Genomic DNA, 25,554 nt, shown 5'->3' on the forward strand with positions numbered 1-25,554 from the left:
AATAAAAAATTTTTAAAAATTACTATAGGTCGAATAAGACTCCTATTCAATCCTCTAATAAAAATTTAAAACATTCTTTCTGTAGTTCTAATTTTACAATCTTCCCTGTGGAACAAATTAAAAGCAAGATTGATAATTTCAAATTGAAGAAGTATTATCCTCTTTCATTTCATTTCAATCTCCCATTGATCTCTAATCGTATTTTCGTCCAGTTCTAATAATGATCGGGATGATTGGATTTTAAGTCGTATATAGGAAATGGTTTCATCCCGCCCACAAAACGCAATATCCAGGATTCGTTACGCGTCCCGAATATTGTTTCACGAGTACGAGATATGTAATATCGCGTCCTATTTTCCGCACGTGGACACAATTTCTTTGTACCCACGCTGTTTAAATAATGCGATTAAATAGATGGAATAAAATGTGATAACGTTTCGGGATGGGAATAGAAACTTTTATATTCGACACGGGTTTCAATATGGAATTATAACTATAACTAAAGTCTGGATATAAACTTGATTTATGAACTTTTCTTCGCGAAGAATAAAAGCTTGAGAAAGTGATAAGGTAATCACGACATCAATATGTATCAGCTTTCTTCCGCGAACTTTTACTCAAGGGTAGTTAATTCGAAAAAGGGTTTGAAACTTCCTCCGAGATTTAACCAGTTGAAACTTCCAAGGTTTTATCCGATTAAAAGAGCTTTTTCTGTTTTCCTCGGGCAAGAAGAGCTCGCGCATATATACATACATATACATACTCGTTGTTATCGTTTTGACGTTGCGTAACACGAAACTGTATCGCGTAAGGATAATTACCAAGGTAACGGGTTCCCGTGGGGAAACTTCTTGCGCACGAATCAGTTCTGGCCATCTACTCAACGCTTTTATCATACATTATCAGTTTCTCATATACATGAAACCGTTATATCTAATCGTTAATCTGTACATTTTAAGTAAATTAAATACACACGAATTCTACTTAATTTCGGATGAATCACGTCCTATTTTTGAGTACGCTAACGATTTGATTTCATGGTTGTACAGCAGGCTTTTATCAGGAATTCATGGTGTCTTATCAGCGGTTAGTTTCGTTCCACTCGAGGCACAATCAAGGTATATACAGGTATTCTCGCATTATAACGCGTGAAAGTTTTGCCCGGTAGTCAACTTCGTCGTGTCTGACAAAAGGAATCGGGGCGATAACAGAAAGTTGGTCGCATTACGCGCTGACAAACGCCCGGGCATCGTTTTACAAAGTCGATTCGAGTCCGTTGGTTCAGTGACGATAAGCATGGCTTAATTGTTAAAATAAATTCATTACGAATATTGAAACGCGTTTTACTCGCTATTTACGATCGAATTATTTTGTGGACGAAATTATTTGGGGTTGACATTGATTAATATATCTCGTGGCAACGTTTACGTCACTTTTTTTTTTAAATGAGACATGACGATTCCCGGGTGGAACTGCTCGACGAGAAAAACGAATCTGTTACAAACAGGGATTCAGCACGTGTAAAATAGAGATCACGTTTGCGCCGAGTGAAAATTGGAATTTGTACCGTAGAGTCAATATTTGATTATGCTCACGCGATATTTACACTGCATTTCTGTAAAAATCAACCCCCCCGCCCTTCCACCGGGTTTCAACCCCTTCGCGCACGGCGCGCCGCTAAAAATTGTTTACGCATTTCTCCGCACGTGTCAGTGAGGTTTTGTTTTTCCATTCTCTTTTCGACTTTCCACGAGCCTCGCGCACGTACTCTGCTCCTCTCGAGGGAAAAAATAAACGCGATCCGCTTTTGTCACACGGAAAAGTTGTTCCATGGGAAAAGCTCGGTTATTTCAGGTTGTTTCGCAATACTCGCCAACTTTTACCGCGATTAGCCCGCGTGGGTGGAATCAACGGGTGGAAATAGCATTAACTTGGATTACCGTACCACTTCTCTGATTAGAACATTTTTCACTCTACTCTCAACCCCATGATTTATCATTTTATTAAAGAAGTTCACGTTTCATCCATTAAAGATTAATCAAATGAATGAGATGCTGCGTTGCGAGATTATTTTCCTGCTCGCAGAGTTTGTAATTATTTTTTGCAAGGGTTGGAAAATTTCCTGCAGGTGCAAGGCTTCCCTGAATCTCGTGATTCATCATTTCATTAAAATAGTAGATGCTCTATCGATTAAAGATTAACTGAACGAATGCGTTGCGAAATTATTTTCCAGTTCGCAGAGTTTGTAATCATTTTTTGCAAGGGTTGGAAAATTTCCTGCAGGTGCAAAACTTCCCTGAATCTCGTGATTCATCATTTCATTCAAATAGTAGATGCTCTATCGATTAAAGATTAATCAAATGAATGAAATGCTGCGTTGCGAAATTATTTTCCAGTTCGCAAATCTTGTAATTATTTTTTGCAAGGGTTGGAAAATTTCCTGCAGGTGCAAAGCTTCCCTGAATCTCGTGATTCATCATTTCATTAAAATAGTAGATGCTCTATAGATTAAAGATCGATCGAACGAACAAAATGCTGCGTTTCGAGATTAGTCTCGAACTTGGAAAGCTCGTAGTGACTTTTGGCAATGATTGTACCAGCGGCTGGAAAATTTCCTGCAGGTGCACGGTAGTTTCCCCGGTGAATGCGACCTCCGTGGAACTTTTGCCCAGGTACCTCCCGTTTACGTAGACGCATTCGCAAACACTCCACCCGAACGGTGGAATGTTTAAGCGGGGCTCCAGGAGGTAAAAAGAAACTAACGGAGAGGTCGTGGCAAAAGTTCCTCGCACGAGGCCAACTTGGTTCTCCAGTTGGTGAGCCAGTTTCAGAGAAATATTGTAATCATTGCCAAGATTCTAGTTACCGGTCCGCCAAAAGTTTCAGTGAAGTTTGTCATTATATGTAGCGTTAAGCTGCGACTTACACAATGTAACGAAACATTGTTATATATAACGAATTAGTTTCGAACTTCGGTACATAACATATTTCTGTAACTTGTTACAATTGCGTCCACGCTTTAGAACAAAACTTGGTCACAATCTCCACTCGTTTGTTTCCTTTGCGTCTCGAAACAGTTTACCTTTCTCGTTTATTTTATTATTATCATTTCCATTTATTATCAAAACATTTTATGAATTTGTTACAATGACATAAAATTTAGACGACATTTCTGACGAGTGAATATATAAGAACCATAAATCATCATTTTTGATAAAATTGCGTCTCGCGTTTGAAGTCGTAGCGGATTTTTTTGTTGCTCTGTACGGACGTTCTGCCGTTGTCCGGATGCTTTTGATAGCGCCTACGTCGAGAGGAAGACGAGCGCGTGCTCAAGAGGTTTTGCAAGCTCGCTGAATTTCTATACATACCCGACAGAGAAGCTCTGCCCCCGTCCCCATCCACCTTAAACCTATTCCTCCTCGGGGACCTCTTATGCACTTCAACCTGCACCGTTACTAAGACTTTCCCACGGCTGTATCCTCAGGTAATCTCCCTCCGTGCCTTTCGAATCTCAGCCCTCGGGTAACGAGACCTTACACACTACTCCTTTGACGTAAAACTTTTGTCGTACCGCTCGGTATATTCCGAGCTTTCTGTTACCTATAATCGGCTTCTCTTAGAAATTAGAGCAGAGCGTACAAACGATCTAGCAGATAAATAGCAAAATCAAGTAAATCTTCGTGAATTCAGACAGAGAATTTATATTCCCTTCTGAACATTTCGTCAACATTTTGATAAATGGTTTCGAAGCTTGCCACTTCCATTTTTCACGTAATTTTCACTTGTCCCACAGAAATGGGAAAACGATATTATATTATAAATTGAAAACGTGGGAGGGAATTCCTTTCGAAGGAGTCCTTTGTCGGAATCCTTTGTGATGCCGACGGATTGGAGAGAGAATGCTAGCGGGTTCAATCTGCGCTTTACATATTGCTAGTCCCACATAAAAAGGTAACGGTGGCAGCGTCGTTACGCTCGCTGGTATTTCAAAGTTCTCGTACGCTCGTAACTTGTAGTAATTACGAAGTTACCGCCCTTTTCTCGAACAGCGAACTATGTACCATCTTGCGAGTTTCATCTCGTTGAGTATACCGCAATAATTAATACAAACACGCGAACTTCTCGGTTTTAATTTATGTACATTGCCACTTAAAACTTTCGCCGACTCGCGAAACAGGCGTTAGACACTCGTTCGATGGAAATGAATAATCTGATAATTTTTTTTAAATAAAATATAAATAACTCGGTTGATCTCAGAAAGCCTAGATCAAATTGTTGTCATCGGCGTATCTGTATAAACGGACCGATTACGCGGAGCACAGAGATTTCTTTATACACGAGAAGTTGTACGTCGCGGCGTCAGTCGATTTCTTTATAACGTCGCGACTCGGATTTTATCATCTCGTCCCCCCTGCTTGTTATCACCCGTGCAAACGGTCGAAATTGATAAGAGGAGAAAGGGGACAGAACGACGCGACACCCCGACGACGCGACGCTTCTCTTCCGTTTAACGAGCAACGCTGGATACAGATTAGTCACGTAATAAAATCGTGTCGGAGAGGATTTTGTGAGTAACCGAGAGTACACGATTCACGACTTCCTACCACGTTGTCCACAATGCATTTCTGTTACGCTACGATTACACGGAAGCGGAGGTCTCGATTTTAATTATCGAACTTAATGAGAAATCCAGGAATTGTTCCCTGTTCGATACGAAATTAATTTATTATTATTAGGGAAACGTTGAAATCTGTAACGATCTTAATTTGTATTTATTGTCGAATTTCGTTCGGAAATTTCTGTAGTTTTGTTGTAACGCGCCGAGGGGATCGGGGGTTGCGTAAGTTCGATTTGGCAACGAGATTGATTTATGGGAACCTGTGAAAATTTTAGTTACGTGTCGGATTGTGCATTCAGGTTCTTCCTGAATAGAGAAATTCATCGGACGTAATAGTTGAGAGTCATGGGGTAGATATTTTTCAGTCTGAAACAGCAGAGTCATTTACTGAAATAAAACGTGGATTTAAACATTTTTTCGTTACAAAATCGATGGATAATTTACTTTGAACGACAATTATGATTAAATTAGATCACACACGACGTACATTTGGGATATATCAAAAAGATGCTGATATTAAATTCGTTCAAAACGACCATTTTTACTGACTCGGAAAAAAGCGGAGTGAAATACCCGAGGGAAGGAAACTCTGGGAAAGTTGCGGTGAGTCGATAATCGACGCGAGGAAACTTTCTGGCAAGAGCGACCGATCAAAACCCGGTTCACGGGACGGTTCTATAAAAACCCGAGAGGAGTCTGACACGCTGTAAAGAAAATTCGAATTCCTCCGGGCAGACGTGGTTCCAACTCCGCGAGAACGCTAGGCCTATTAAACGCACACCGAACAGTGAAATCTTTTTAATTGAAATAAAGACAAAGAGACAGTGAAGTGATGTCGCCAACGGGTGTGTCTAGGACTGAGTAAAAATCCAGTGGTACGATAAAAAAGGAAATGGAGGCGAACTCGGAACTGTCCGAGTCCTGCACCGAAGGGTGAAGAAAAAGGAACTGAGAGAAAGGATGCACAAACATACGAACCAATTGCGCGGTCCCGGAAACGGGCACCACGTTGCTAATCGAGGTCCTGTCAGACGGTGGAACAGCTTCCACGGCGGTGGCAGCGCCGGAGCGAGTAATTTCAACGACACCGTCGGAAATGGCAATCTGCCTTCGGGCGTGATCAGCCGAGCCTCCCAGGAGCCGTTCAGGGCCGTGCCGAAGGTCGTTCAGGCCCTCAGAAGCGAATCCGTCGACAGGAGTTATCGTGCCCAACCACCACCGCCTCCTGCCTTCCCCAGGAGACGGTTCTCCGTCTGGTGAGTCCTTCAGTCCCACCAATTTATACGTTCATCTTTTTTAATCGCCTGACAATTTCTTTCATGAATTATTTTTATATATATTGACGATTCCGTTCCCTGTTTATTATATCTGCTGAATTTATCTGTATCTTGCTGTTCGATTTCAGTATTACATTTTATTCTACGAATGTGTACACTCTAACTTGATCAAATAAGGGATGATCAAATTTGGAATTCTATGAATCAACTAAACTTCTACAATACAGCTGATATTGCTACGGATACTCGTAGCTTGCTTGCGAACAGACCTCGTTATCCTTTTATTAAGAATGAAACTACGTTCGACGAGAATGTAATTTTTATACTAAAAATCGATCGAGCTTCGTCCTCAATTTACCGATATTAATCACCGTTGGCAATTAATTTCCCGAACCAGCACCTGTAAATTAACACAGCTGCGACGTAAATCACATCGGTCTGTATTATCGCTATGAGTAAATCCGGCGAACCATCCCCATTGCAAAATACGCACCGAGTTAATGCGAACAATTATTTGAAATAATGACATTTTAAATAGACTCATTATCTTAATTATTTGGTCGACTCATTAATACTTGAATATTTTAAAAAGTGTATCAGACCAGAAAATTTTAACAAAGTTCGACCTCCTTTAATAAAGCATGGATTAAAATTGTTCGACTCACTATTTAATAATTATTCCTGTGTTAAAAATCGGGTTCGCTGTCTGACTCGTCCGACGGATTCTTGAACGCAATAAACGTGGATTGCGGAACAGGACGTAGGCGCTTTCTTTTATACAAGTTATATTATGTTACACGTGAAATTGGTGCACGCTGACGCGGCAGCTTTTATTGAGACGCTGTCGTAACACAACGTAACGCAAAATTTATCCGTCGCATAAATCAGAATGACGCTCGCGCTACTGAATGGGTGCCTGTGTTAAAATTTGAATATATTTCAATTAATCTCCATAAACGCGCGACAGCTGGCTGGCTTCGTGTCTGCCTTCTCGCTCAATTTTTCCTCGCAGTTTTCAAATCCAGTTCCAAGAACAAAATTTCAAAATCAAATTATTTAGATGTTCTGTCTTTAAAAGTTGCAATAAGAATTCATCAGAGATGAATTAGTAACCATACGATTATACATTTCTTGGAATATTGGAATTATTTTCATCGAAGTCTCGTTTCATTTTGAAATTTTACACAAGCGGGGATGATGGTGTGATATGGAATTTAATACGCTACGTCTGCTGCACATAAGTTGATCTTTTCTCAACAGAGTATAAAATGTCAGACTTGTTCTTAGTTCTTTCGACAAGTTTTAAAGGTAATCCTGAATAAACTCGACAAGAGAATACATAATAGCATGAAGTCAGTTTGATTCTTCTAACTGCAACATGAAATGCATTATTATAAAAGGTAGAGAAACCTAATAACGGCACGTCGGACGAACCGCCAGCAGCATAACCGTACGCGTTGATGATCAGCGTATCGGGGATGACGTTAAAGGGTTAACTCATGACGAGGGTTGGGCTAACCACGGTACAGGAGTTCGAATTCAATTTTCCGCAGTGCACACGCACACGCGTTACACGGCCTGCGTTAAACGAAGACCGACGATTGTTGGGAGGTCAAGAACCTTAGACAACCTTCGTTTCTGCTGGCTTACCGCGTTTGATGCACTACCGTCGATATTCCCTTCGTGCTCAAAGCCAATGCCGATTTATGCGATGCTCATCACGCATTATGTACCCAATGAGCATGCCATTTTATGTCTACTGTGTAATCGGAATTCGGTACGTTCTGCAGAAATTCATCTCTGAGTTTCGACTTTTATTGACATTACGATTACAAGCGATAATTAAATGTTCAAAGTTTAACCGATAATTCTTTTTAAACTCTACCTGTGACCTTATATTAAAACATTAGACATTTCTTCTGTACAAGCGATCTCGGTATACATATAATGGAGTTTGCGTGTTCGTTGGGCATTAATTACCTTAATTGGAGGCGAGATTCTATGGCCAGGTAGCTCCCACTGTAAACGTACCTCGCAGAAATCATAATATAGTTATGGAAATGGATTAATGCGGCGCTACTAGAAGCACACAGCCCAGCCACCCCTTAATCATCATTTTATCCTCGAATTTTGGTTATTAATGCGCGCACATCGATTTCAACAAATACTATTGTAGAACAATCGGATAATGCAGTATAACGCGTACAAATACACATTACGATTTCAATTACTCTGCCGTGCTAATTAGCTCGTTTTCTTCCCGATTTTATTATTACGTGTAAATCTTGATACTCATTAGTTCACTTTCGAACTCGATGCCGTGCGCGTAATTAATCGATTGATACGCAAACATGGTGCAGCTGTTACGCTTACCAAATAATACGCGATGAGATCGAATTATGCCTGTGGCCTGGTATACAACTTGACTTTGCGATTCTCGCGCTTAGCTTCCGGCAAATTTTTGTCGATTATCGAGGGGTTGCCGAGCGCGCGTAACCAAGGGAATTTCGTGGCTAATTCGTGATATGAAGTGGCGGCGACACTCGAGAGGGAGAGAAACATCTGTCGATGGGGCTCGCACCGCTTCTGGCACCATAAACAGTTAAAAGCCGGGGTTGAAAAATGTTTTCTCTCGCCCGGACCGAAACCGCATAGAATCGATTTTAACGGTGCCGATTCCGTTCTCTGTTTCAGCTTCGGCAAGCGGACGGGTGGCAGCGCAAGGAGACCGAACGAGTGCTTCGTCCTCGAGCCATCCGAGATGATCGTCGTAAGTAAATAATTGAAATAATTTATTATACTTACTTTCTCAGACGGTTTCTTATTTTTTGGTCCGTTCTGAAATTTCGTATTTCGTCGTGCATTTGCCGAATTTCGAAATAAAAAATACAGCTGGCCTGTTCGATTTACGTATTGAACGATGAAAAACTGTGCCGTGATGGAAGTTCGTGGGGAAGTTGGTTTACACCCGTGCGGATCTTCGTATCGGAAACGAACCACAACCCCCCGGCACTGTTCGAACTTCCGCCGTAATTTCTTGCTCGTTCGATTAAATTTAAAGGCCATAGGTTCATCAAGTCACTCGGTACGATTGGCTCGAATAATCAAGGGGCGCTTCAAACCCCTTTACGATCTCTTTTTACCTTTTTTTAAACAGGGCTAAACGATATTCGCATTTATATTTCGACGTCTGCTCTTTCGTGCGTTAATCTCTTGTCGCTCATTGGGATGTTATGATAAATTCTCGAAAAGATTTCCTCGCGCGAATTAAATTAATTTTTGTATGGAATAACGTCGAGCGTTTGCGATCTGACGGGACGTTCACTAAAACCGCAGGTCGCAGCTGAATACCGTTTGCAGTATCGTCAGATACCCGTCAAACGCGAAATCAATGTAGTACACGTTCCCGAGATTTTCCTGTCACTGGGACATGTGTCTAGCTTTCCCGTGTTTTTTTTTTTTTTTCATTCTTGTTGCCTGTCCGTTGAAAATCGTCGAGGAAGGAGAAATAACGGACTGCGTGTGTGTTATACGGAGAGAGGCAAGAAATCGACACGGCCAATTTCTCTTTTTCCAACCAGCGTGTCCCACATTCGAGGAAAACGACTCGCTACGTACACTTCGACTTAAAAAGAAGCTTCTTCAATTCGAAATACGATTGATATTAATAAATGTTTCTTATCTGTTCACGCAATTTCTTCTTCGTGTCGAAAGTCAATTATTTCTCGAGACAGTAAGAAAGCTTCTTTCTAAAGAATTCTTAACAATATGAATAATTTAAATGATTGTAAAAGTTTTGATCGTCGTAACTTTAGTCACGTTTACAATATCAAAACTTAGATCCGTACGTTGTTTCGAGATCTGTGACTCTTGATTCGTTTAACTGTCGGAGTTTTCATTTAATTATGCATTCGTGCATTCTGCAAACTGTCTTGAGACTTCTGAGCAACCGTGTACGCAAAGCTCGCCGTGGCACAATCAGAATCCCGACGATATCGCATAATGAAAGACAATGCTGTCCAGCCTCGAGACGCAATGTGCCAGACAGTTAATCAATAGTTTCTCCCGCGGCTGCCGTGTGTTACGCAGTATTCGCGTCGCGTTTTCAACCTACTCTCGCCGATTATTTATAATCAGCAATTAATTAATTAATGTTTTCTCACGTTTCGACTCAAATATGCTTCGTGTAATTCAGTACTTTTAAGCTGAGGAGAAACGTGTCGTCAGGAATTTCTTTGAACTTTTCAAAAGAAATTCCTTCCTTTCAGGGAGAGAGTAAACTTAGGATGACAAGTTAATAAAAAATTTAACGTAATTACATATAACTTTCAAATACGCTTTCAACAAATTCACCAGCGCAGTTGAAATTTGAAACAGAGCGCGTCGTCCAAAAAGAGAAGTGAATTTCACATCTGAGCGTTAACTAAATTTCTAAATCATAATATACCGTGTAATGTTTATTAATCCAGTCACCATTATTTGATTATCGTTTCGCTAATTAAGCTGACAGATTATAAATACGTAATTTGCATAATTTATGTGCACAGTTTACCTGGCAGAAAATTGTCGCGATTTTAGGCCCTACCGTCCCCAAAATTGTTTAATCCCCTTCGGTACTGAGATCTTCCTATTTTTTGTTTCAAGTATTTGAAATGTAGAATAAATCAAGATAATCTGTTCCGTGCTGCCATCTACGATAGGATCTACTTTCTACTTTACCGATTGCATGTAATTTTACATCACACCTGTAATCTACAGATAAACGGGTTCAACGCCATAAAAATATTACCATACCGTCCCTTACTGTGACCTCCCGGTGATATAGAGAGCGGTACAATCTACACACCATAAGTAGAAGACTCCTCGGTCGACTGCTGAACAAATTTTGATTCCCATAGATTAAATAAATCATTATTTCATTTATGATACTTCTTTGCAAATATTTATTGACTTAAATTAAAATTATACAACAGATATTTGCACACGTACCACATTCCTTCAATCTACATTCTTACAATTTAATAATCTCTTCTCGATGCTTTAGTATTCTTTATTATTTTAACTTTATTATTACATTATTACATTAAAATTATTTGGAAGATAGTTCTAGTGTTATCATAGTATAATAACAATTTTGCAACCTCGGTCTCTTGAACGGTAGTTGCTAAAAGATAAGGACGATGTCTCTGCTGAATCATGTGTTATCGATTAACAAATTTTGAATTTTCATTGCTGATCATATTTGTTATTTCAGTTTTGACTGGGCACAACTCGCCGTACTCGGGTACATACCTTCGAACAAAGTACGAACGAATTTTTATAAGTTTTCACTTGCAGAGGTCCCTATGGCTCATCTCTATGTATATTATTTTTATGGAGAGTCTATATATGAGCCGTTCAGTGCACATATCGATTAATTCCACTGTTTTGAAAAATCTTAAATTTATATGTGAAAGCACTTGGTATAGTCATAACTTGTGCTTTGACACATAAATTTAAGATTTTTCAAAAAGTGGAGTTAATCGATGTGTGCACTGAACGGCTCATACATAGGACCGGGCACAGTTCAGTGTTTGACCGTTCCAAGCCCGTGTATACTATACGTGAAGCGTGGTTAGGGAGGTGACAGATTAATGGAGGGAGATCTGAGACGTTCGCTGTTCGCCTATTAATATAAGTTAGAAGAAAAAGATAGAATCTTCGAAGTGTCCGTCAACGCCTACAATTTCTATGTAAGATATTTGTCACCATCGTTAATAATTAATTAATAAAAAAATTGTTGCATGGAACTGGAATTGTAAACATCTTAATCTTTATAAAAGCGAAACTATGGTGAAACCGGCGAATTGTGTTCAGCCACCCATTTCTATAAAACTTTTCTTATTTCTCGATAATAGATTTTTATGCAAAGCAAAACATCTTTTAAATACGCTTTGCTTCTGTTCATCAATAATAATCCTTCGCAAAATCGTCCTTTGCAAATTATAATAAAGATATTTATTCCAATATTACAGTCGTATAAATATCACTCACGAGTCCCATGTAATGCGCTATTTAACCTAATATACAGGAAGCCCCGGAATTATAATACTACGCCCGAAAATGAGGAGGAGCTGAGATGATTTTGAACAATTTCCCTCGCAAAAATGATGTCGAGATTAACGAAAAACTGGGACCAATCAGAGTGCTCGTATAGCGGACGCACAGGAGAGCAATAATTGCCTTCGACACTACCACGTTCGTATGCCACGCTCGTGACGAGATAATTTAAACATAAGTTACATGCAAGAGCAACTAAGAAATTGTTTAAATATTACAGGAAACAAAGCAATTAATCGTTAGTTACGTTCGCTGAATAAATGTAATATACTCAATGAAATAATTAACAACGTTATAAATTACAGAGTAGCTATAATTATAAGAAATGGGAAGAGAATTAGAGTTGAACGTAGACGGTCGTCTTTAAATCTACCTGCTCTTAGAAGGACGTAACTGAGTCATTGTACCGAAACCCGACACTTGAAGATAAGGACCATGGGTAGCAGAAGCAGTAATTTACAGCAGGTCATTAAGAGACAGGTCTCAGGTTTTACTTTCGAGTGTCAGGCTTCGGCACATTGAGATACCGATATGCTAGCAGCAGGTAGCTTAAGAACGAACGACTAAGTTTAACGCTAACTTCTCCCCATTTTGTGAACTATGAAATTTATAAAAATTTTAATTACCTCGTTGAATAGACAACATTTCTTCACTATTGTTCGGTCGATGGAGTTGAAAGACAAAATTTCAATCGGTTAGGAGCAATAAACATACAAAAATAAGAAAATTAAATTTTGAAAAACCATTTTTGGCGGAATTTCGAAAAATAGTTGAAACAAAAGTTGTATATTTTGACCTCCTCTACAAGAAAGGTCCTATACACTTTTCTTCTAATTCCAGTATTAAAGGAGTTATGGACTATAGCTAAAAAAAGCTGCTACTTGCGAGTTTTCTCTGACAATGAGGAGGTAGGCAATCATCTCGTTAAATACTGGAATTAGAAGAAAAGTGTATAGAACCTTTCTTGTAGAGGAGGTCAATATATACAAATTTATGTCAACCATTTTTCGAAATTCCGCCAAATAAACTTTTTAATGTTCAAAACCCGATTTTTGGCTGAATTTTGAAAGATGGTTCAAATAAAAGTGATAATTATTGACTATGCACTTCTCTTCTAAGCCCCTGATATTTACCTTTCAATTCCATCGACCAGGAATCAAGTAATTATCTATATTCTTGCAATAATAGTGGTTGGAACCCCTCGAATTGCAATCTAGTTTCTGAAGGATAAGGAAGATGTCTGTGATGCAACAGAATCCTAAATTCGTCTTTGTTAATTGACAAATCCTCTGTTTTCCATTTGCATTTCCTACAGCTTTCCCTACGATTATTCTTAGTTTAATTTTATTATATTTCAAAGTCTGCGGGGCATATTTATACAAGGCTTATAGTAAAAGAAATTGCAACATACATACCTTCGTTGTAAATAACAATTACAAAGTTTGCTGAAATATAAAAAGATATTTTATTTTGTTCAAAAATTATGGAGTATTGTGTATTAAACTATTATGAATTAATAATATTTTTGTGAAGATAATGTAGTTACAGAAAGTGCAGAAAGATGTCTCTGACGTAACGGGGATCGGTTACATTTTACTGGTTCCTTCAATTTGATGTCTTGAATTCTGATTGATGATCGTATTCCCCTAAGATCATTATTTTTATTTTAATATCATTATACATTAAGTTGAATAAAGTATTACATGGGACTCGTGGGTGATATTTATTCGACTTTAATACTGAAATAAATGTCTTTACTATAATTTGGAAAGGGCGTTCAGCCACATAAAGTTTTTATCAAATTGATCATTTTTAGCATATTTATAAGCAGTTTTCTATTATATTCAAGGTAGTTAGAAAAATGGAGGGGGGAATAATGTTCAACTTGAATTTGTTACAATGTGGTTGTTGAGAGATGGTAACAATGCCTGCGAAGTATTGATTAAAATAGTCTCTCATTTGAACTTCGATTACTGACATTGACACCACACCCTAAAATCATTATTTGAATTTTAATGTTCAACTTATATAAACAATTACTTGGGTGATTGATATGAACGCAATATAAATATTGCAATCTTAACGTTGTGCATTTTAGTTACTGAAAGGTAGAAAGGTGTCTCTGATGTAACAGGATCCTGGATTGCGCTTTATTGATTAAAATTTGGAATTCTGTTATACATGTAGCTAAGGTATTGCACAATATCTTGCAAAACGACGCAATTCGTATTCGCCCGGATTCCCATGATTTTAGCCTTTTCAGCGTTCTATCTGTTATCTTCACAATCAGAACTTTTAAGCGTTCTACGTACATTTCCCTTTATCGTACTTTGACCCCTTATCTGAAATTCATTTTGGTTTTCTCGTATGACTGAAACTTTGCAGATATCTTATAATTCCCAACGCAAACGTAGCTAATCGCCAAACTATGAATTTCGTCGGATTAAATCGCAGTTCGAAAGAGTCCTCGAGCTTTAAAACGCCTCTATGGAAATTTTAGTAGTGTTCTAAATCTTTTGCCATGAATCGTTAAAGAAATTGATATATAAATCGCAGTTCGAAAGAGTCCTCGAGCTTTAAAACGCCTCTATGGAAATTTTAGTAGTGTTCTAAATCTTTTGCCATGAATCGTTAAAGAAATTGATATAGAATAATAAATAAAAATACAAATGTATTATAAAGATGATAAACTAAATCTATATGCTTCTTTAATAAGTAGCTGATTTTTGTTATAACAAAAGCAACCCTTCAACAATTCAAGTAGTGTTCCTCTAAAATTTCGGCCATGAATTGTTACAGAAATTAATATAAAATAATAAGAAGGAATATAAATGTATTATAAATAGGATAAACTAAATCTATATTCTTCTTTAATAAATAGTTAATCTATGTTATAATAAAATCAACCTTTAGCCAATTGAAGTACTGTTCGTTAAAAATTTCGGCCATGAATCGTTGAGGAAATTGATATAAAATAATAAGCAGAAATACAAATATATTTTAAATGGGATAAACTAAATCTACATGCTTTTTAAACAAATATTTGATTCATGTTGTAATGACGGCTATCCTTTATACAGCGACATCTTCAATTTCGTACACCGATCAATAAAACCCAGGCACTCAATTCTTCCTGTAAATTTGTTACGCAATATGTTGTTAGAAAAAGGCTAACGAAAATCTGAAATCAAAATTTATTAAATAGAAGTGAGAGCGAAATAGACGCGGGAATCAGAAATGTACTTTTGCATTACACAATTCGTTGTTAGTCTAGCATGAAAAAACATATTCTCTCGCTCTGTGTGTCTATCTTTTTTCCTCTAAATAGGTACTCGTGCATGGTACAACTTCCTGTTCTCCTCTGTTTCAACTATTTTTTTTATTCCCCTAACATTATCTCGGTTCCACGGTTGACAGCGTTCCATTATACGAGGCACCGCCTCTGGATTCTGATTATCCCTCACCCGAATTAATTACGTTAATGTACGTCGTGTGCAATTTCGTTTCTTGCCCGTCGGCTGTCATTAATATTTTTGACAAGATTCTTACATTCATTTTTTCACGCGACGCGTCAATTATTAATGCTCCTCGTTTCTGCAGCAGCAGACGTAATTAGAAGTTGGCGTAAACTCGAGCAATCCGAGGATCCGATAATTATGCATATAAACGTGACGCGTTAAATAAAAGTACCAGCAGCAGTCAAAGCGTGATCTCGTGAAGTCGTCCTCTAATTATTATTCCTCTCATCTCGAGGATCATCAAAGTTGGATAGTTACTCAAGACAACGGTTCACTTCCCGTTTTAAACCTCCCCTTTAACGAGTTTCCCTGACAGGCCTAATTCCGCTCCTTTCTATTCAAAATTCTATTTACGATGATTTCATCTCGCAATCTCCTTCCAATTGAGAATTTTTGAAGCGAGTAATAAAATTGTTTCGGTTTAATTCCTCTGTTCCGGGGCAACGAGCAGGGATAAGTATTACTCGGATAAAAGGATTGCTAAGAAATCCCTTTCGGAAATTCCAGTACGTCAGGAATAAATGCAATATTCAATTTGACGACGGAACAATTCTTGCTCTGTATCTTGTTTCATTTTTTACTCTGATGAGGCTAGTGTTGCGTTTCTGGTTTTATTGTCGACTAAGTGTACTTCCTCGATCGAACCGTTCGGTAAAAAGTATCAGCGAGATGATAGTTTGAATTCGATCTACTACGACCCCCAGACATTTCCGTGACCTCAACGGCAAATTGACGTACGCGATGACCTTTAACATTTCTTCCATCTTCTCGCTATCTGATTTTATTCTACCTTCCATCTGTCCTGATCTATTCTATATTTACATTTGAAAGAAACAGCCTCTTATCACAGCTCGTTGTCACTTATGATCTTTGAAGATTTATCAGATTTCAAGGCATGATTTATCTTAAAATTGAATTTAAAATTAAATATTATTGCTATTTCAGTTTTTAATATTAAATTATAATTAATAATCAGGATTTTCTATAATGCGTTGAATAAGATTTGAAAACAAAGGAATCTATTTCGACTTTAAGAGAAATATGACTCAGCTCCCATATTGACATTAACCAGTGCAACATTTCTTTGTCCATGAACACGTGCATAGTAAATATTGTTCTCAGTTCACGAAAATAAAATTCTCCACTGCATCATAAAACGTTCTGGGAAAGGTGCGCAGGAATTTAATTAGGGAGTTGTTTTAAATCACTTCTCGACGAGAGCTGCACCGCCTCTGGATTCTGATTATCCCTCACCCGAATTAATTACGTTAATGTACGTCGTGTGCAATTTCGTTTCTTGCCCGTCGGCTGTCATTAATATTTTTGACAAGATTCTTACATTCATTTTTTCACGCGACGCGTCAATTATTAATGCTCCTCGTTTCTGCAGCAGCAGACGTAATTAGAAGTTGGCGTAAACTCGAGCAATCCGAGGATCCGATAATTATGCATATAAACGTGACGCGTTAAATAAAAGTACCAGCAGCAGTCAAAGCGTGATCTCGTGAAGTCGTCCTCTAATTATTATTCCTCTCATCTCGAGGATCATCAAAGTTGGATAGTTACTCAAGACAACGGTTCACTTCCCGTTTTAAACCTCCCCTTTAACGAGTTTCCCTGACAGGCCTAATTCCGCTCCTTTCTATTCAAAATTCTATTTACGATGATTTCATCTCGCAATCTCCTTCCAATTGAGAATTTTTGAAGCGAGTAATAAAATTGTTTCGGTTTAATTCCTCTGTTCCGGGGCAACGAGCAGGGATAAGTATTACTCGGATAAAAGGATTGCTAAGAAATCCCTTTCGGAAATTCCAGTACGTCAGGAATAAATGCAATATTCAATTTGACGACGGAACAATTCTTGCTCTGTATCTTGTTTCATTTTTTACTCTGATGAGGCTAGTGTTGCGTTTCTGGTTTTATTGTCGACTAAGTGTACTTCCTCGATCGAACCGTTCGGTAAAAAGTATCAGCGAGATGATAGTTTGAATTCGATCTACTACGACCCCCAGACATTTCCGTGACCTCAACGGCAAATTGACGTACGCGATGACCTTTAACATTTCTTCCATCTTCTCGCTATCTGATTTTATTCTACCTTCCATCTGTCCTGATCTATTCTATATTTACATTTGAAAGAAACAGCCTCTTATCACAGCTCGTTGTCACTTATGATCTTTGAAGATTTATCAGATTTCAAGGCATGATTTATCTTAAAATTGAATTTAAAATTAAATATTATTGCTATTTCAGTTTTTAATATTAAATTATAATTAATAATCAGGATTTTCTATAATGCGTTGAATAAGATTTGAAAACAAAGGAATCTATTTCGACTTTAAGAGAAATATGACTCAGCTCCCATATTGACATTAACCAGTGCAACATTTCTTTGTCCATGAACACGTGCATAGTAAATATTGTTCTCAGTTCACGAAAATAAAATTCTCCACTGCATCATAAAACGTTCTGGGAAAGGTGCGCAGGAATTTAATTAGGGAGTTGTTTTAAATCACTTCTCGACGAGAGCCAGTTTAATAAAACCTTACCCTAAACTAACTAATATAGATGGTACATAAATTTGTTTTTTCTCAAGCGCCTGGTGAAATTTACATAGATTTTATTAAATTATTTCGTTTCATATTGATTAAAAGCAGTCTCATTTTTTGTAGCGGATACGAAAATAATGAAAAGCCCGTCAAGTTTTTGTTTGTTCCCTCGTTCAATCAAAAATTTGCCGAGGTAAACCGAGAGATCGAGTTCCGTCGTTACGTTTTATTTTTCCCGGCTCCATTTCCCATTACGTGCACGTGGAAACAGCGCAGCATAACTTTTCATCATTGTACGATGGCCATTGTAAAATTACCCTTCAAATAGGATTCGATTAGAGTTCGCAAACTCGATTTCGGCAACGCAACGCGATGGGCGAGGATAGCATGGAAAATTCGTGGACAAACAAATCCATTGAGACTTGCTTAACGTGTGGAGATCCGCTTAATAATAATAATTATTCCCTCGTTAATATCGTGACGTCGAAAGCACCCGAAGTGTTCGCAACGGGGGCTGTTTTTAATTGAAGCCAAATAAGAGAAGCTCTCCCGCTTCTCTTTTTCTCTTTATTAATTATGCATCGTTGATGGGAAATGGATTTTAAATTAACGGCCCTGCGGCCACTGTGCCAGCAGATGGCGAGCAGAAAAAATTATTCTTTCCACGCACAATTTACGATTGCCATACAATTGAATATTTAATATGTATAGAATTTTTTAAATCCAGTTTATCCACCTATTTACATTCCAAATAATTGAAAGTATTTTGAGAATGCAGGACGTTCAAACATTTAAATAACAAATAATCACACACCTGGTAATGCAATTCCCATGAATATTTAACCTACAATCGAAAATACAATTTTTAGTTTATTTTCGGGCATTTTGAAAGTAACAGTTTCTGCATTTTATTGCTTTTATGTTCTGTACTATCAAAACGTGAGACCTTCGTAAGGTCGCGTTTGAGTACACTTGTCCTGCATTTAAATACGTAAACGCTTCATCTCGGTCACCTCAAGTGGCCTTGATCTAGACTCAGAATTTCATCCTTTGCCCGGAGGTTTCCCAGAATATTCTGATCTTGTTTGCTAGTCAGCAGCTGCACATAATTAATTCTCTGCATCCAGTAAGATCCTCATTTGTCGCAATACGAATTATCTAGACGTTTATTAAAGTACAAATGATTTGCACGATAAAAAATACAAAATCCATTTAATTTTGGAAAAAATTCTTACTGTTGACGTTTTATGATACTGAATAATGATTTTGATAAAACTGCTGTACACGTTGTGTTATTAAGCGACGTTCTTATACCAATCTTGATAGACAAGACTGTGTTTCTGTGTCAATTACAGATAAGGCATTCATGAGATAACTCCATTTCGGGCACCACGTAAATTGGCCTTGATCTGGTTTGAAATTTTCATTGTCTGCTCGAGTCTCAGAGGGTCGTATTGATCCTTCTGCTTGAGTACAGCCACGTGTAATTAATAGGCATTCAAGAAATGTTTGTGCCCACGCATCTTAAATCAAAAAGCCTGTCCAGCCTTTAATGGTACAAATCATTTCGGACGTTCGGACGTACAAATTACCATTTTGTTTCGAAAGAAGATCGTATTTAATAATATGAACATAAAAGTTCTCTAATATTGTTGAAGTATGCTACTAGATAATCGTTTCGAAGATAGGATTTTACAATCTGGATGAGATAAATCGAGTCTGTCTCGGCATTTATAAATCGTTTCACAGTTAATTACTTTACGTGAACGCAGCATCGCGGTGCGTCACAGTTGTCCTACATTTCGATACACAGGAGCTTCCCCTGGGCAATCTCAACTGAGAGGGTGGGAAGTTTTCATCCCTTAGCCGGGACGTTTATTAGACTCCTCCTCCTCGATTGCAAATTCATGCATATATTTAACGAGCGATATTAATCTCAATACATTGAAACTCGGCTCTATCGGTGTGTTGATTTAAGCACGCAAGCACTTCACCTGGACGATCTCGAATGATAGGGCGAAAGCTTTTTATCCTTTGCCCGGGATATTTATTGGACTCGTCCTGCTTGATTGCACAAATATATATATAGGTATATGTGTATTCGATGGGTATATTAGTTTCGACACACAGAAACGCGTCTCTATGCGTGCGTCGGTTGAAACACGCACGCGCTTCACCTGGACCTGGACGATCCCAAGCTGTCATGATCCAGTGTAAAATGATCGGATCTACCCTGGGAATTTAATGGACTCTTCCTATCTCGATTGTGTTTAAATAAAATTGCGTCGAATTCAATATCCAAGTCTCACGTGTCTCATTAGACGTTTTCACGTCTAAACATAAATTCTATTCGATTATTAAATTTATTTCAGGTAGCAATATTTTCGAAGCAGAGTACAATTAGACTAAACATACAATTTTTGAATCCTGACAATAATTTTGACAATAATCTCAATAGACATGAGAGGTTCTTAAGTGGTTCAATTTTATTTGTTTTTATGTTACTGTATGACGATTTTATATTATTTTAGATGTATTACGGAAATGCATTTCCCCGCATTTGCCCTATATTTCATACGCAAGCGCTACATGCCATTTGCCCACCTCCAGCCACGGGCTCCCTTGGTCTGGTCACGTGTGATCCTTGTCCTTTTCCCGGGCAATTTATTGCGTCATATTGTGCAATCCTACAAGTCGACCTAATTATATGCATTTCTATGTAAAATTTAATGTAAGAAGTCCCACCCTTGTGTTAAAAAACACAAGTTGATTAGATATTTGAAGTACTGACATAAAAGTACAAATTATATTATATTATTTTAGAAGAAGACTCATTGTCAGTGTTATGGAGATAATTCTTGAATAGTCACGTTTTATGTTACTGAATAATAGTTTCGGCGAGTAATGTTCCTAAATATTTTATACGTATTATGGCACTAAATATCAATTTTGTACTAATCCCAAGGTATCAGTCTAATGTATTTAATCTACATTTCATACGCAAACTGTGCACGTAGATAATCTTCAGTTGCCTGGATCGAAAGCTCAGTTCTCATCCCTAGAGAGGATATATTTATTAAACCGTTCTCATATGATTGCAAATACGTATACTTGACTATGTCGGTCTTGAAACGCCGCGGCGCGCTCTGAGTCAAAACATGTGTTCAGATATTTAAAATACAAGTAATACCGCGAAATCAGAAATAGATATTTGTTTTTAAAGAATCATTTTTGTCAGAGCGAAAATCCTTGAATTCTATTATTTAATAATGTTTCAATTTTATATTTCAATCTTGAATAATGATTTGAACAAAAACGATTCTTAAATCATTGTATAAGATTCGTAGAGGATTGGTACAGTCACCCAAAACTGTCTCTAGTCCATGGCTTCAGTTTGGTGCTTCATTAAAACTCGTACAATAGAGTTCGAAATATAACGAATCCTCGTGGGCAGCTATCCTAACGATTTTAAATTAATCTCTAGGTAACATAGCAACGCGGTTCCACCCATCCATCCTGCATTTAGACACGCAAGCGCTTGAATCGTGAGCCTGGACGACCTCCGATATCCTTGGACTATTCTCATCCTTTGCACGGGAAATATATCAGACCTACGCGAGATCCATGTAATAGTATGAATTTGCAAATTTAATCAGTCCCATTTGTTTCAAAACGCAAATTATTCAAATATTCTAAATACGAATAATTTCAAACGATTGAAAATGCAAATTTATTATTTTAGGTGAAGAGTAGAACGTGAAATATGAAGACGAGAATATTGAAATACTATTTCGGATGCTTTATGTTATTAAATATTATTTAAAAAAAGGATCATGAATATTGTTGGATAAAATTTTTCACCAATTACGTGGAAAGGTGAGGACGGGTTCCGGTGCATCGCGCCCTGTCCTGCGTTTTATACGCAAGCGCTTCACCTGGATTCGGTGAGACGTCGATGTGCCAATTTCAAATTATCGTCTGTATCCCGGGAAACGTATTAGATTATTCTTGTTTCATGGTAAACATGTTTAATTAGATGCAAATGGAAGTTCTACGAACCCCATGATTAAACAGAAATGGACTGGGTATTCAAGGCGCAATTAATTACAGACAGTCGGAAATACGATTTAAATTCTATTTCGAAAGGAGGATAATTTAGAATAGTATTGTGAAAATAAGAGATTATAAAATTTTATTGTACACGTTTGAGATACTTCTTATTAAAATGGTTCTTAAAAATCATTGTACTTATTTTATTACTGTGGCAATTTCGTTATCTGAGACGCGGGTCAGTTCAGTTGTTCTACATTGCAAGGACACGAGCACTCGATAACATCTGGACCACCTCAAATGGCCTTGTCCCGATTTGCTAATTTTCATTCTCTCCTGAGGAGTTTATTAGGTCACTCCTGCGCGGTTCGACGTATATGTATAAAACTGTGTCCCTTTGAAAACGCACCGCGTTCCGCATTCCGGGAAAATTTCGCGTTTCCCAAAGTAAAAGTTATCCAAATCCATGAGTTTAAAAATATTTATATCTCGAAATAATCCACTGCTACTAAAAGGGAACTATGTATCTGTGCGTGTGTGTTTGTGTCTCTGCGCCTTAACGAGAGCAACCCGCCCGGAAGGTTTAGATGATGACGCACGCCGGGAGAAGTTAGTACACTAATACCGTATTATACATTTCAACTTACTAATTAATAATTTGATCTAGTTATGAAATCACTTTCAATCGCGCCGATTACACATTCAAATATACATAAATTCGGGCTATCGTACCCAGTTTAATTGATATTGACCTAATTTTCACGGTGACCCGGAAAACGTATGGAATCAGATTGCTTCTATCGACGGTACATGATACTACATTCAAACACGTGTTCTCCAAGGTCAACGCTGATACGTGAATTATAATTAATTTCACACGATTGAACGTATAAATTATTTATTATAAGTAAAAGGTACATCAGTTTGATAAAGAGAAAACTTATTATGTATATTCCTGAATAACAATTTCGTATCATTTTCCGTGCACGAAAATGACCCAGTTACGTGGAAGTTAAAATATCCATAAAGTTCAACTGCATTACCTCAATTTGTCTTGAAGCGGGTTGAAATTTTCATTCATTGCCTGGCGAGATCATTTTTGCTGAAAAGCCAATACATAAATTGTGAACATCCAGAAAGCCGAACGCTTTCCAGGCTACGAAGTATATAAATACAATATTTAAAGTCCAAATAATTGTGCACGTTTGTAAATCTGAATCACATCAATTAAAATAAGGATATAGTTAATATCGTAAAATCCTTGAATCGTGATATGAATGTTTCACGCTGGTAAACAATGATTCCGTTCCAGTTGGAAGCACGTATTTTGTGTATCAGTTACGCATTCAAATATGCATGGAACAAACACCGACTACACGAACGAGCTTTATTTTGGTGTAAAATTTTCATCATCTATCAATCGACGTGTGCAATCAAAACGCATTTGTTGTCCAACATATCGCAGTTAATTGCGCTTCTGTCCCTCTTTCTCTCCCCGACATTTGTTATAGAGATCCACGTTATTTTGACAAAATACGTTTTGCGTCGATGCGTCAGACTAGATTCCCTGCGTGTATTTCGTTATGAATCAACGTTTCTGACGGGGGAAGCGTGAATAGCATATCCGGTAGATTAAAGTCTTACGCATAAATCATTATTGGCCGCGTAACAATGAGACGTGTCGCCGAGGATCATCTTGTAACCGATAAGAAAATGAGAAAGCTGCTCGTGACTAACGCCAGGCTGGCGCGATTTCAATTTATGTCGTCCGCCAAGACGACGCAGCCTTGTTTACGGCCGCGATACTAATTCAAGATCATTGCGAAGGATGACACTGTTAACCCTTGAACCAAATCATTTTATGATTCTTATAAGTCGTCGACTTTTGATCGTGTCTCACGTTCACCGCATGAATTCACACGCGCTGCTTCGTTGACTGAAAAATGAATTTTATAAATCATGATTAAAGTATTAAATAATTGTTGGTTTGCATTGTTCATTATTGTTAGTATCGGAGAGCAACAGGGAACTGATATAGCGCGTTTTGCAATTACGTTGAACCTGTACTATTTATATCACGGTTATTCACATTTGGAAAAGAAAATAGAAACTGGTGTGTTTACCGGTCTCGAGAACGCGATAGTGTACTTACATATCTTCCAGTCAATAAGTAGACGAGTAATAAATGATCCCGCTTGCTCGATGACCGCCAGTTCAGTTCTCTAAGTAGTAAAAAACGCAACGTATCACGTATAGAATTATAAAGTGCTTTACCATTGCTTTGATGATACTTACGATTATTCCTAAACGGATTTAAGTGGACGGAATGTTAATCGTAGATGAACAAGAGAGCAGAAAGTGAATATTGCTTGGATCTCAATTTAAATGTTCAATTCATTACTTCGGGCAATTTTACTCGTGATTCCACGTGTTCGCTTCCATGCGTTTCTGGCTGCCTGGTTGGTAAACGGATGCCCAGGGGCAGTTCAAGAATATGAAGTACATATTCGATTCAGAATGCGGGCGTTAATTGTGTAACACGGGCGTTTTCCTCCGATACTGGACCCGAAGCGGTGATATTAATACGAGCAGATACAATTTTTCAAGAAGCTTATCGTTGCTGATGAATCGACGTCGGGCGCCTAGCTCCGACGTCACCGTCTGGGTCGAATCCCACCGATTGTTCCAATCGCAAACGCTCCGTACTAAGCAGAGACTGTTACCAGATTCTGCTTATACTAATTCGATCGTTTTCCAAAGAGTAAAAATATTTATATTAGTTTGTAAGGAATTTGTAGTTTTTCCAGATTCTGATTATACTAATTCAATCGTTTTCCAAAGATTAAAAATATTTGTAGTCTTACCTGTTCCAAAATTATCAGTACTTTCCTTCTTAAACAACTCGGTGCCATTTATTCTAAAATCGTATTCATTAATCCATTAATTCTTCTGTCAATTATTTTTTGTACGATTTTATGAAACGAAAATTGAAGTAATGTGAGCTTCCTTTTGTTAGTAAAAGGATACTAGGCAGCGTGTTGCACGTATAAGGCTTACTCATTTTTTTATGATAGTGTTCCTGTGTCCACGGTGTAGTAATCACGGATATGGATTTACTGAGCGTCACGCAAACTCGTGTGAGTAGATAAAATTCTCTCCACGATTGTCCTCAGCCGCAGACGCGCTAAAATGTGATTTGTCTGATGATTAACGTGAAATCCGTGGCATACGAACTGCATTCGTTCATTCATGATCCCACATTTTCCTTTCCAATTATTGTTGTAGTCTCATAAATGAAAAATGCGAAAAATGTTCTGAAAAATTATAATGACTTAAAATTGCATGTATTCTTATGGTTATCACTTTTCCGTAGGTAATAGTAGTATCTACAACTTTTATTTAAAGTATTCTTCGATATTTTGAAAAAAAAAAATTTTCAA

The 25,554-nt window shown here is 37.8% G+C and overlaps 1 protein-coding gene and 1 long non-coding RNA gene across 19 annotated transcripts in view; one reads left to right on the forward strand and one right to left on the reverse strand.

The window, feature by feature from the left end:
• LOC108624066 (rap guanine nucleotide exchange factor) overlaps positions 1-22,248 on the forward strand; it is a 108,962-nt gene extending 86,714 nt beyond the window's left edge. For 6 of the 18 annotated variants that reach the window (XM_026812645.1, XM_026812664.1, XM_026812680.1 and 3 more), the window contains 3 exons: positions 5,093-5,877; positions 8,593-8,668; positions 9,398-9,686. In XM_026812645.1, coding sequence (XP_026668446.1) covers positions 5,582-5,877; positions 8,593-8,668; positions 9,398-9,670 — 645 coding nt within the window. In that variant the 5' untranslated portion in view covers positions 5,093-5,581 and the 3' untranslated portion in view covers positions 9,671-9,686. The other 12 variants (XM_026812660.1, XM_026812652.1, XM_026812689.1 and 9 more) reach the window with 9 other exon arrangements.
• A 1,742-nt stretch (positions 22,249-23,990) lies between these two features.
• LOC113464192 (uncharacterized) lies at positions 23,991-25,495 on the reverse strand. The gene is made up of 3 exons (XR_003389041.1): positions 24,410-25,495; positions 24,267-24,336; positions 23,991-24,050 (listed from the first exon to the last, which is right to left on the reverse strand). It is a non-coding gene; the product is annotated as an uncharacterized LOC113464192 (long non-coding RNA).
• Positions 25,496-25,554: the final 59 nt, after the last annotated feature.

This window comes from Ceratina calcarata, unplaced genomic scaffold, assembly GCF_001652005.2.
Source record: "Ceratina calcarata isolate Rehan_Ccalc_2016 unplaced genomic scaffold, ASM165200v1 scaffold115.2, whole genome shotgun sequence".
NCBI lineage: Eukaryota > Metazoa > Arthropoda > Insecta > Hymenoptera > Apidae > Ceratina > Ceratina calcarata.